This window comes from Thunnus albacares, chromosome 13, assembly GCF_914725855.1.
Source record: "Thunnus albacares chromosome 13, fThuAlb1.1, whole genome shotgun sequence".
NCBI lineage: Eukaryota > Metazoa > Chordata > Actinopteri > Scombriformes > Scombridae > Thunnus > Thunnus albacares.
In genome coordinates, this window is record NC_058118.1 from 18,239,207 (window position 1) to 18,252,487 (window position 13,281).

At 40.7% G+C, this 13,281-nt stretch overlaps 1 protein-coding gene and 1 long non-coding RNA gene across 4 annotated transcripts in view; one reads left to right on the forward strand and one right to left on the reverse strand.

Annotated features, from left to right (window-relative positions):
• Positions 1-13,281, forward strand: part of LOC122995908 — a 31,119-nt gene that overhangs the window by 5,493 nt on the left and 12,345 nt on the right. For 2 of the 3 annotated variants that reach the window (XR_006406877.1, XR_006406879.1), the window contains exons 3-6: positions 1,640-1,790; positions 2,146-4,325; positions 9,653-9,795; positions 11,942-12,109. This is a non-coding gene — a long non-coding RNA (uncharacterized LOC122995908). Of the gene's footprint in view, positions 1-1,639; positions 1,791-2,145; positions 4,326-9,652; positions 10,992-11,941; positions 12,110-13,281 lie in introns of all 3 variants that reach the window. The other variant, XR_006406878.1, reaches the window with a different exon arrangement.
• pou4f3 (POU class 4 homeobox 3) lies at positions 2,727-9,010 on the reverse strand. Its single transcript, XM_044371307.1, has 2 exons — positions 8,809-9,010; positions 2,727-8,430 (listed from the first exon to the last, which is right to left on the reverse strand). The coding sequence occupies exons 1-2, from the start codon at positions 8,926-8,928 to the stop codon at positions 7,492-7,494; spliced, it is 1,059 nt and encodes a 352-aa protein (XP_044227242.1). The 5' UTR covers positions 8,929-9,010; the 3' UTR covers positions 2,727-7,491.

The window sequence follows — 13,281 nt, forward strand, 5'->3', positions numbered from 1 at the left end:
GGATCTCCTCCTTCGCCCTCATTGAAAAATTCAGAATCTATAAATGTGCAAATATTTTTTAACTACAAGACACAAAATGTTTGATGTCACAAATCCTGCTTTTAGTTAAACGCCTCAAACTCAGATTTAAGGTGAGCACAGAGAAACGTTTCTCCTTCAGCAGACGAATGTGAAAACAACTTTCTAGTGTCAAACTCATCACACATACATCATTCTGCACAGTGAAGCTCGAACATCCAAGTGAAGTAAAATAAGCAAAATAAATTTTTAAGTGGGAGGAGACTTTAAGTAAAGTCCTTGAGTAAATTAACTTAATTGCATTCTACCACTGCAGAGAGCCAAACATATCGTTTAGAGATTGTGGATATACTATCATGTACTGCAGTGCACTTAATATCTAATATAATAAGTTGAAACCGGCTGCAGTTGATATCCTCTAAAATCATATTTTCACTCTCTGATTTCTGGAATGATTGGATGGCTGAAGGAATGGTTTGTGCTTCTAACCCGTGCCATGATGATATGATCTGTAAAGTTGTTGTCACAGTTTAAATAACTAGCTTAAGGTAAACCCAGTAGAGTTAAGAGTAATGTTTTTCTGCAAAATCTCAATAAGTTACCTTCTTCTGATTCAGAAAACCTCACTGCAGAGATGCACAAGGACACAAAAATATGAAGATCAGTAGCAACCTCAAAAATTCACAGTTACGCTTTGTAATAAAGTAATTTAAAGCTGTCACTGATATCATTTGGCGTCAATAAAGGATAGAATAAAATTATATATAGGTTTATTTGACTTTAGTTTTGGTTATAGAGAACATTATCAGCTACTAAATCCCAAGCGGTAATGCTTGCAAGTATGCAAATGAGCTAGAATCACCCCCAAGGCAATATAACCTGACCTGTTATTCAACCATATCACACCAGCTTTGTTCTTCTTCCTGATCTGATGGGATACAGCAGGTATTATGCTGTCAACCAAAGAATACTGACTGCGTCAAACATCTCTCAACAAGAGTTCCAAATCTTTACTCAGTATCCAGCATTATGTAAACACACATCTCATCAGGTGTGTAAAAGGCCAAGCTGATCCTAGATGATTACACGTATTTAGAGTGGCTTGATAAATATCGTTTTGTTATGCTCTCTTCCTCCTTGATCTGTACACACACAGACATACGCACTCAGCGCTGGCTGCCTCTGCTGCTTCTTTTATTGTGTTCCTGGTCGATTAGCCTCGGGGCTGTCTTCGGGGCCTGGGACCGGTGGGAGCAGACGGTGGGGGAGGGCGGGTGGCTGCATCTGCTAGGGGACCTCCTTCAGGGGCCCCATTGTGGCCTGGCTCGGTTTTCATGTCTGTCTTCAAAGGCGCAGCCCCGTGGAGGGAGAGAAGGGAAGACAGTTCATTGACACTGGTGTTGCCATTGTTATTTTCTTGTGTGCCCTCACTCCGTACGCGTTACCTGGGGTGACGGAGCATGTCAACACCGAACTGCTTTTCACTACCTTGTTTACATGTTTTTCACCCTCAAGGCTATCACAAATGCAGAATGTACACAGTAATCTGGACAGATATGTTTTATGATATTCCTTTCTTCTCTCATTTTACTTGTTTTTTTTTTTTTTTTTTTTTTTTTAGCAAACTCTGACCTTTGTTAGCAGTATGATTGGAAAAAAATGTTGATGATTCATCTCGGTTTAACAAGAAAGAAGAAAACACACTCATATGTTTCCATGGCCTACTGTACTATTTATATTCTGAAGAGGACCCAACGAGGTTATGTAATCAAGTAAGTGCTTGTAAACCTTCTGTAACTCTATTTCAATCACAAATTATAGCTTCCTCCCACCTGATATTGCATTTACAGTATGTAAGTTATACAAAATAATATTGTTTCTTCTGCCCACACATACAGTCTTTGTCCTTGTGGTGGAGCAGACACAAGTAACAATGGGCGGCAGCAACATTTTTGTAAACAAACCAAAAGAAGCAGCACTCTTTCGTGCATGATTTGTGTTAAAGCCATACCACAATATCTGATATTTCAGTTTTTCTTGTGCACAAATTCAACATGAGACACATGTGGATTGAAGAGATAATTAAGAGGACTTGACTTTGGATTGGATGATGTCCCCCTTGTGCAGGATGGTGAAGCCTTCCCGTATCTCCTGTCCTCTGGCTGTGGGTCCTCCGGGCGCTCCTGCTGTCACAGCGGTTTAGTGTCACAGTGTCCGGGCCGGCAGGGACGCACTCACCTTGACAGGATCAACTCGGAAATAAAATGGCAGACATGTCGGCCGTCGGGGATTCTTTCTTTCTTTGGTCTTTTCTTTTCCTTCCTTCTCTATACATGTCATTTCTCTCTAGCTCTCCTTTCTTTTTACCCATTTCTCTCCTTCCCCCTTGTTCCTTCCATCCATCTTTCTTTCTTCCAACTTCCTTTGTGTCCCTTTCATTTCTTCCCTCAATTTTTCCTCTCGTTCCTTATTTTGTTGTGCTATCATGTGTCCCTTTTTTTTTTCCTTAATCTTGTTCTTTCATCTTCTCTTTCTTGCTGTGACCACTCTCTCTCCTTCTTCTGTTCTTTAACTAATTCCTCCTCACAATTCAGTACTTTTTTCTTTTGCTTTCTCCCTCTTTCCTCCATCTTGCTATACTGCAGCTACATTTTCTTGGAGAGGATTATTATGTTCAGCAGACTGTATGTTGATTATATCTTCATATACTGTAATCTGGGTTTCTGTGCAGACCTGCACCTGACCAGCTAAGTGCTTTGTAGAAAAAAAAAAATCACGCCACAGTGAGTTATTTCTGGCTGGGTTAATCTTATTTCTCTGGGCACTTTGATAATGGAGAGGACTTGAATTATGAATGGAGTGTATAATACTGTTCTTCAGGCCTGCTGAATGAATTAAGCAAGAGCTTATAAGTGAGTTTCTTTGAGTGTCTCTGATATAATGCCCCCACGCCCCTCCTTTGTCCTTTCCAATCCCACACTCTTGTTTTGTATTTTTGGAATCAGAGCAAAGATAAACACTTCAGAAGAGCTCAGTCTGTGGTGGGAAAATACTGACAATAAAATGATATGTAAAATATATGCTGAAATGTAGACCACTCTCCTGTCATACCTTATAGCCAGAGGAGGGATCTTTCTCACTCTCCCATCTCTTCATGTGTGTGCATACATCTCAATAGTCTCTGCATATTGCATGGTGTGTTACTTAGCAGACAGTTTGACCTCACACACAGACTATGAGATGTTAAATGTTTCTCCATGGCAGAAGTTCATTCGCCTCCCTGCAGAGCTGATGCTTAGTGTGATAACGGGTTAATAATTATCTCATGTGAAGAGATGTTATTTCAGAATGTAGTACTGTCGTGTGTTTTAACTCATAAATAACTGAATCAATTTATTTGATAATATCTAAGTAACAGCTACATGGGCCAACATTTGGCTTTAAGTGAGCTTTAAGTTCAGAATGCTGTGAAGAAAATGATTATAATTATTGAAAATACTCAACAACTGTTGGCACATTTAGTTGTAACACTATATTTTCATTATTTAAGATTCATTCCAGTATTTGTTTCAGTATAGTATATTTTTGATTAAATTATTAATCTTTTAGCCTATAAAACCTGGGAAAATGGTGGAAAAAATACCCATCACAGGTTACCTACAGGCCAAAGAGATGTCAGGCCAAAACCAAACAAATATTCAATTTACACACAGAGAAAAGCAGGAAACATTCAAGAGGCTTGAACCAGTGAATTAAAAAATGAAAGTAGCAATACTAATTACAAATAAAAGTATACAAAATGACATTATGGTACACTGCAAAATGTACTGTACCAATCAAAAGTTTGGACACATCTCAAGGCATGTCCAAACTTTTGACTGGTACTGTAATTAAAATGCTAAAATAATGCACAAGTACCTTGGATTGTGCTTAAAACAGTACTTTGGTAAAGGTACTTAGTTATTTTCCCACTACTGATCTCTATTAGCTGAGGGAATAGAGAAAGAACAGGAGCTACAGATAGACAGCATCTCCCACTACACCTTTAAAAGACATCCATCATGCAGGCCTCAAGTTTCCAGAGAGTAACATAATCTCATTGTGTGTGTGCGTGTGTGTGTGTGTGTGTGTGTGTGTGTGTGTGTGTGTGTGTGTGTGTGTGTGTGTGTGTGTGTGTGTGTGTGTGTGTGTGTGTGTGTGTGTGTGTGTCCACAGGTAGCCTATGTGTGTAGAAGTCAGCAGCAGGTTCATCCTGAGCTGGTTTGGCTTCTGATGATAATAGAAGATGACTAATAGAGAGCGCAGAGGTAGCTGTCTTCTTTTGCTCTGGTCACACTCATTTGTTGCTACTGGCATTGGATGAATTATTGAGTTTGGAGCGTCTTGGCTCCCACCCTCCCCTCACATTCCCTCACTCCGCTCCCAGGAATGACAGCCACAGTGTGTGTGTGTGTGTGTGTGTGTGTTACAGTTAGAGTAAGAGAAAGTGTGTGTATGTATATGTGTGTGTGTGTGTGTGTGTGTGTGTGTGTGTGTGTGTGTGTGTGTGTGTGTGCATGCATTCTGCAGCAAATAAACACAGCTTTCATCCTCATTCTGTCAAAAAAGGTCTTCTTTGCATGGAAACATCTCAAGCAAACACACACACACTACTGTCTATTTCTATCACACCCCTCTTCACTTTTCTCTGTAGCTATCTTTCTTTTTCTATTTTTTGGGATGTGTGTAGAAGGTTTTTTGTTTGTTCGTTTTTTTGTTTTGTTTTGTTTTTGAGGGCGAGTTGATTGTTTATTTCTCTCTATAATTTCCACTCTTTCTCAGTTTTTAAGTTCAGTTTATTCATCATCAGTAGTTTGAACTATATATCAATTCATATTTGTTTGATTCAAAACGAGGTTCACATTAAAGGTAATACACAAATTTGCCCCGTAGACCAACTCACCTCCATTATTGCATGAGAAAATGTAATATACCTTTGAGCTGCTGCTGAATAATTGACGCGCCCTCAGTCGCCACATGCTGTTAACGCTCACAAGCCTTCAGCTCAACTTACCACATATCCAGTGCGTTATGATATCAATACGGGTATGACAAAGATCAATTATTCACACGGCGAGGCTCCTTTTTTTAACCTCACGTTTACGTCAGAAAAAAACTTCATCGAACACGAAGACGCGGGACTTTTTGATGATCTAATCGGTGTCATTCTTAGAGGGAATAACGTAAAAATAGTTTCCAAATAAACACGTCATTAAAATGTGACACAGTTTAGAAAAAGGGCACATTAGTGGTAACAATAAACATTTGCATTTTAGGTCGTCTCCCCCTTCATAAATTACAGACTGCAATTAATCACCTCTCAACATCAAAGAGAATATTAATGAACGCGATGTAATTGCGGAGTATCGATCTCTCTCAGGGAAAATCACACATCCGCAGGTCATGTTGACTGAGAGGTTTCCGGCGGAAGCTTTTTATTTTCAGAAATGTTTGGTTAATATGAAGAGAGAGACATAGTTCATCAGTGTGAGCCGATACCAGGCAGAGACTAAACAGGAATTATGAGTAAAATGACAGCTTATAGGGTCAAATACGCGGAGAAATAAGGGAAATGCAATAAAGCGGCATGCTTAATTTAAACGAAAATAACAAGACTTGCACAGGTTAATAATAATAATAATGATAGGCCCAATAATGATGTAAAATGGCAGGCTTGGCCTATGTTAAATGAACGATAACATTTTTGAAAATTGCACAATAATAAAGCAGGAATAATAATAATAATAACGATAATAATAATAATTAAGGATAAGTACTTACTTTGTCAAACGAGAAAAACAAACAAACAAGAAAACTAATACTATAATTTTCCTTTTTCCTCGGTCAACCTGTTGTGTATCCTGTTTTTCTCTCCCTGGAGTCACCAGAGTTCCCAGTCACACTTCTACTCCCAACTCCTCCACATTACTTCGTTTTATACCAATATATAATTAATATTGCATCGTCATGACTTAATAATTTCAAAACCCATGCACGACATAACCCGGTGACACGAGGGCATCCATAATTAAAAACGGCACTAATTAGAGAGGAAAGGGGCCATTAGTGGCGTGTAGGAGACGCGAATTCAGCGGTGTGAAAATTACTGTGCAAATGTATTGTCCGCGGTGCTTATATCATATACGACAATACATATTTCATCCCAGTAGAGCTTTGGGAATTCATAAATAAAACAGTCGGGTGAGTTCCCGTAAAACAAACAGTTTACAAAGGTTTTATCGCCCATTGATGCGTTGATAAGAATTCATAATTTTCAGAGGAAAACGCTCTGTGTGCTTTTTCTCTTTCTTTTTTTTAATGCCTTTTTAGGCCTTGTTCAGGCCGTCGCCTCAGGATTAAAATAATACAATTTAATAAAGCACACAAATAACAAAGTCGCTGCTTCAGAGGAATTTTAGAAAATAACCAATAATTTATTACGTTTAAACTTCACACATTTTTTTTCCAAGTGAAATCAAGAGTGAGGATAAATAAATAAATAAATAAATAAATACTTAAATTAGGTGATGTAGGCCTTTATACTGTGTATATATCTGGGCTATATAAATATATAGCTCACCTGTAATGCTCCAAAAACATGTTCACATCAAAATACTCAAATATAGCAGCAGCCAAAGCCACACGGATGTGCTTCATATATGACAGTGTCATTTCCATTGCTAAATAAAGATAAACAGACTCAGTGTGTCATATACCATGTGAAAGTATTATTGTAGGTATTCTTTTTTTTCTTTTTTTGTGCGTAAGTTACTATTACACAGTTCACGGAAAGAGCAGATTCGTTTGCAAAAATCGTGGTGTTGGTTTAAAAAGGTGGGTGGATTTTTGAATCCTTCATCATTCCACTAAAGTCTGAACTTATGGATAAAAAAACTCCCCAAGATAAAACAGGTGAGAACACGGTTGTGAGCCAGTGATGTGGAGGATAAACTCTGATCTCAACCAATAATAGAGACAAATTTAACTATCTTTTCACACAATTGTCTTTTTTAAGAGACCCACTCTTCATTTAGCATTAGTGTAACACCACTGATAATTAAAACAGCCCATAAACTCCATTTTATGATTTTTTTTAAAAAAAAAGTGAGTTAATATCCCTGAATGTGACAAACAGTCAGGGTGGATTTATGCTGGAAATTCATGTGTGCAAGATACATAATCAACAACATAATAATCACCCCTTTCACAGATCTATAACACAGTCTTTTATAAGTCCCATTTCAATAACAAAATCGAAAAAAGTGCAACAACGAAGAGTGAGTGACACGAAATGAAAAACTGAAGTCTTTTTTTTTTTTTTAGATAATCCCAGTGAGGAGCTGTTGATAAATCCCTGTTAGTTAGGCTACTTAGGCTATTATTAATCACTCGATCAAAAATGTAGTAGGCTATGTTATTCATGATGTGTGAAACTCAGTGCACCGCAGAGTATTTCATTCGTTTCTGTTTTTGCCGCTGGTTGCAAAACCACACTCGAACCACATTCTTTTTCAGGTCCAGTTTTTCGGCGATGGCCGCAATTTTTTCCGAGGAGGGCCGCGGCTGGATGGCAAAGTAAGCCTCCAGAGAGCGTTTCTCCGGCGCGGCGATGGAAGTGCGCTTTCTTTTCCTCTCGTTCCCGTTGAAAAGGTCCGGCTTGTTGCTTTTCTCCCGATACGCAGCCTCGGCTTCCTCCAGCCAGGCCTGGAGAACTGGCTTGAGCGCTATCATGTTGTTGTGGGACAAGGTGAGGGACTCGAACCTGCAGATGGTGCTCTGGCTCAATGACCCCACTCCGGGGATCTTGAGGTTGGCCAGCGCCGACCCGACGTCCGCTTGGGTCACACCGAGTTTGATCCTCCTCTGCTTGAACCGCTCGGCGAAGGCTTCCAGCTCCCTGGGATCCGACTCTACGTCGTTGACGCACGCCATGCCGCCGTGCACGGACAGGGAGTGAGGGTGGGCCATGTTGGCCATCGCCTGGTGCAGCTGCCCCATGGTCTGCAGGTGGTGGTGAGGGTGCTGGTGGTGGTGCGCTGGCGTCATCCCGGGAGGCTCCGGAGCACCCATCCCGGTCACGGCCAGGCTGGTGGAGAGGTGGTCCAGTAGGTCCCCGGCCTCCAGGGTCTGTCCGAGGTGGTGGTGGTGGTGGTGGTGGTGGGAGGCGATGGTGGAGGGTACATGGGAGATGGGCACGGTGGTGGAGGAAGAAGAGGAGGCTGAGGTGCAGGGGACACTGCTCATGGTATGGTAAGTCACGTCTGGTTTGAACGGGTGACTCTTTCCGTGAGAGACAATGCTGTCAGCAGCCGCCAGAGCCTCTGCCCGTGCCAGCAGGCTCTCATCAAAGCCTCCGAATATATTGCCCTGCAGCTGCAAGCAAGAGTGCGCATACTGGAGTCAGTGGGGAATTCTGTCAGGCAGCTCTCAGGATCTAAAAAACATTTTCCAAAGGCAAGCAGCGCCGAGGAGAGGAGAGAACCCTCCTCAAAGCGCAGGTCATAAAAATTAATATGAAAGCAAGAGCATTGCTTGAATAGACATGTGGATGAGAGAGGGGGGTGAGAAGAGGGGGTGGGGGTGGGGGTGGGAGGGGAAGAGGGGGAACACAGACAGAGGAGAGAGAGAGAGATATATCGGATAGAACAAAGTCCTGTCAAAACAACTTTACAGACATTTCCAGTGTGATATTGTTTCCCCTCCTCTCACCCCAGTATACTCCACAGCCATTTCCCCCCGACCTGTACGTACCTGCGGGGCGGGCAGACAGACTCTGCGCATGCCCTCCGAGCCTGAGTGCAGGCCGGGATACTTGGGCTCGTGCAGGGCCGGGTGCATGGAGAAATGCTGCTTGCCGTTCATGGTCATCATCCTCCTCCCTGCAAGCACCTCGCAAGCAGTGTGGCCCCTGACATGAAAGCCGGGGAGCGGACAGCTACAGAGCTCCTCTGCTCTCCTTCAACAGACTGAGCTGTTAACATCGGCAGCGCCTCCCGGCATCCCTCTCTCCCTCTTCCTCCCCTCCTCCTCCTCCTCCTTCCCTCCCACCTGCTCCTCTGCTCAACTTACAAGTTGAAAAATGTTGTCCTCTGTGCGCAAGCGTCGAATAATAAACTCAACCAATATCACTATAATATTCTATATTCTAGTGACGTAGTGCCTGTTTTATATAGAGTACTTGTTAATAATCATAACAGTCTTCGTTGCCTGTATTATCACTGCTCCTAAAAAGAATGGAGTTTGATTTGAACTCATTCACAAGTTTACGCACATATCGTTTCACCATTGTTACCTCAGCATATATTAAATATGTCATTAGAGGGCTACTAGGCGTTGTATAAGTGTTAAAAAGCATAAAACATGACAGTTTACTCACTATAAAACCATGGATTCCTCCACAAGTGTTCCCAGTCATGTCAGCACCATGGACAGCGCAGCACCACAGCGCTTTAAATGCAGGTTGCTCATGCGCTGTCCATGGTGCTGAAACCTATAAGCGCGGATAGATAGATTCAATAAAAGATAAAACACACTGTAGGCTAATTGAACAATGGTTTTGGTGTTACGTGCTTCATATTGTGTCTAATGTCTGCAGGATGCTGACCAGTTGACCTAAAGGCCTTGTCCTGGTCTCCTCCCATGTGAACGCCCATCCTGAGGCTGCTTTTACAGACTTCTCATGTGGCTGCCTGGTTAAAACTCATGAAGCTGAGGTGGACGGGCCGAAAGAGGAGCCAGGTGGGCAGAGGCGGAGTGATGACACAGTGGGTCCATCCGATCCTGCCGGCCACCTCTCTGGTTCCCCAGACTCTGAATAATTTAGCAGCATGGTGGCAGGCATCCATTACCCCCGTTGGCATGTTCTTATTCATTACACAGATTAAAACAGCCAAGGTCTTTTTCTCACCATGTTAACCTGTTGCAGACTGGGGAGCTAAACTTTAAGACATGCATGTAGGCCAGCTTCTTAAATGGGGACAGGGAAGAGAAAACACATCTAAACTGAACTTGGATTTGTGCATTTTGCATTCTTTATAATTTCAGTTAAAATGATGAGGGTATCTTTCTAGGCTAAGTTCGGTTGAGATCTTTAATCAAAGACAGAATGTTTTGATTTAATTGAGGAGTGTAAATGTCAAATGTTACTATAACAGTATCCTATAGAAAAAGGCCATAGACAAGAAGCTGTCAAGCAGCATGTTAGTCTGAATAAAGCATGAAATCCCTTTTCTCACCCTCTAACACCCCTCTACCCCTCGTTTTCCCTTAATAGCATAGCCGGGACCATTCATAATTTAGTGGCCATTGTTTACATCTCTGTCATCTGTTTGCTTTTCATACCCTGAAAATCACATCTGACATGTTTTTTGAAGAGCGCTGTCATCTTTGTGGCCAGATGTGACCGCCAGCTCTTCTCTTTTCACCCCCATCTGGCCTCCATACAGCTGCAACTCAACTCCAACAGATGACCTAAGTACTATCACGGCATTGTGATTCAGTAAAAGCTTAAGCAGCCTACTTTTGATTATATACTGGAAATTCCATTCACATATGAGTTTGATTTGCTCAAAAATAATATTTGTCAGTTTCTCAACTAATCTTAAATTAAAATATAGGCCTGCTTACTCATGTGTTTAGAAATCTTTAACAGCATAAAAAAAACAATGTCTTACATTTCACGTTTTTCTGTTTTCTGTCTATGCATAGATGTGAGTAGACTACAAAACCTGGCTTTTAATTGTTTGGTTATTTCTGGTAAATACTGAAAATAACTCAGTGTATGTTCCTATCACCCTAACCCAAAACTGTTTTTATCCTACTAAAGAAGCAATATTCTAACTGCTAAAAATGCTCACACAGCAGCAGGTGAAATGACTGACTTATCGCAGTGTTTAATGATATGTGAGGACTTCAGGCGCCAATACAATACAAAGGTAAAGTGGCATAAAAGAACCTTGTAGTAGTGTAGTGTACACTCACCAGCCACTTTATTAGTTTATTAGGAACACATCTGCAATCTAATGCAATCCAATACAACAGCTCTGCCATAAATTCTACATTTACGAATCTTATACACTTTCAGTTTCTGTTGACGTTGTCAGAAAGGTGATAATTCTAATTTGTTTATTATTGAGGTGGTAGTGGGTGGGTGGTGGTGTACTGGAGTGCATTATATTGAAAAATGTTCCTAATATTTTGCCCCCCTCATGTATGTCAATGGAGTGGACAAAATATTAGGAACACTATTCAATATGAATAAAAAAATGTGATGCTGTCTTTTGAATATTATTTTCAATACATCCTCATACCAAAACGACAGAATAGGTCTCCTTCCAATGACTCCCAAGACAACATATGGATGTTTTCAGCGCCCTCTAGAGGATGGATGGGGACCAGAAGAACGACCCATATGACCGTTTTATAATTATAATTTTTTTTTTTATGGTGATTAAGGTCTGGTTAGGTTTAGGCACAAAAACCACTTGTTAAGGATTAGAGAAAGATAATGGTTTGGACACACAGCGACTTGTGGTGAAAAGCATTGGTGAAATATACTCCTTGTGGGGAAAAACATAGCCAAGCCATGATTAGAAACGGGAGGTGAACAGTGCCCCCCTGCAGCAAAGGCCACTTTTTGCCAACTATTTTGCCAATTATCTAGCCAACCCCCCTACCGGCCTCCTCCTGATAAGAAAGTCACCTTACATTCATGTCATCTGAACAGCGTCACTTCCCTGGGTCGTAATTACAACGGCTACTAGATGCGTAAACGTATTATAATGTAACGTATTAGAACGGGCTGATATATTTTTATTTCTATTCTTATCTCTAAGTTGTCAAATTCTTTCCACTACTTTTAATTCATCTCTATATCTCTTTTCAGTTGTAATGGCAGGATTGGGCTTCCATATAGGCCTAGCCCAGTCTCCAGGAAGGAACAAACACTTGGTCACTATAGGTCGCCGTCGAGGCCTCGGCTCGAAATCCTTCCCCTGAGGACAACTGAAAGTTCTTGCTGAGACTCTTGAGTGTTTTCACTTGACTTCCTAAAGTAAGAAATGCTACTGTATTATTCAGTGATATTTTAATGTCATAGTCGCTGGTGTGGATTTATTTTTGGGGGCGTGGGAGTCAAAGTGAGTGTGCTTGACTCATAATATGACTTCTCCATAGTGGAGGAACACGACAGAAAGTAGACCATCCCATTAGATTTAATATGCTTATAAGTGTGTTCAAACCCCCAGAATAGCTTAATTAATCTTTCATAATGTAAAGTTTAATCAATAGTTACAGCATATGTGTGCCTTATTACCATTTGACCTAACTACTAATTCAGAGCCCTGGATTGATTGCTGGGATTGATTACACTATGGACATGTTTCTGATTGGCTGGCAGATGTCTCTTGAAATCACACAACAGAAACACCTCAAACATTGATCAGGTCAGGTCACCATCCTTTAAATCAATGCTACTAGTCCAGTAAACTTACTTGTTCGCTGACTCTTACTGGTAAACTCGACCTAACCATGCAACCAACACCGAACAAACTTTAAAAAATGGATGATTTGAGCACAGCTTCTCTTTTTATTTATGGTATATGGCTATGGTATAGGTACAATAACGCACTCTGAAGTGTTCTAATATATGAGAATAACAGATGAGGTGACTTCTTGTTATGTTTTAATGTTATTAGCTAATGAGGAAATCGATTGCATTCACAACAGATGCATTTAATGCAAGTTACTTGTTAAACAGTGATTGCACACAAGTGATCTCTACTTAACGCTATGCTTTACCGCTGTTGTCAAACACACAAAACATTATCAAAATGTACAACTTCTGAAATGATTTGACTCAGCATGTGATTTAGTTTTCACTTTGACATTAGACTATTTTCTGATCATTATAATCACTGTGATTAGATAAAACAAGAAGATGACGAAAGGTCCAAAGGGGCAAACACATTTGAAGCTTTGCGCCCCATGTCACTTTTAGTAAGGCCACAATTAGATGACTTCTCATTTAAGTCATTTTTGAGAGGAAAATAAGGGATGGAAAATTAAGAACTACAAGTACCGGTTTTGGGCAACTTTTCATTCTACAACCAGTTAATTATGTTTTTAGTATGTTTTAATGCCCTAATTGTGCTCAAATACTTACAGAAAGAGTAGCTTTCAGTTATAAGTTTACTTTGAGCCTTTATTCCTCTCTAAAAGAATCTT

Coding starts and splice junctions, on each gene's coding strand:
- pou4f3 (XM_044371307.1), bottom strand. CDS start 8,928: ATGATGACCATGAACGGCAAGCAGCATTTCTCCATGCACCCGGCCCTG. Junction 8,431..8,808: donor TCTGTCTGCCCGCCCCGCAG/GTACGTACAGGT, acceptor TCTTGCTTGCAG/CTGCAGGGCAATATATTCGG.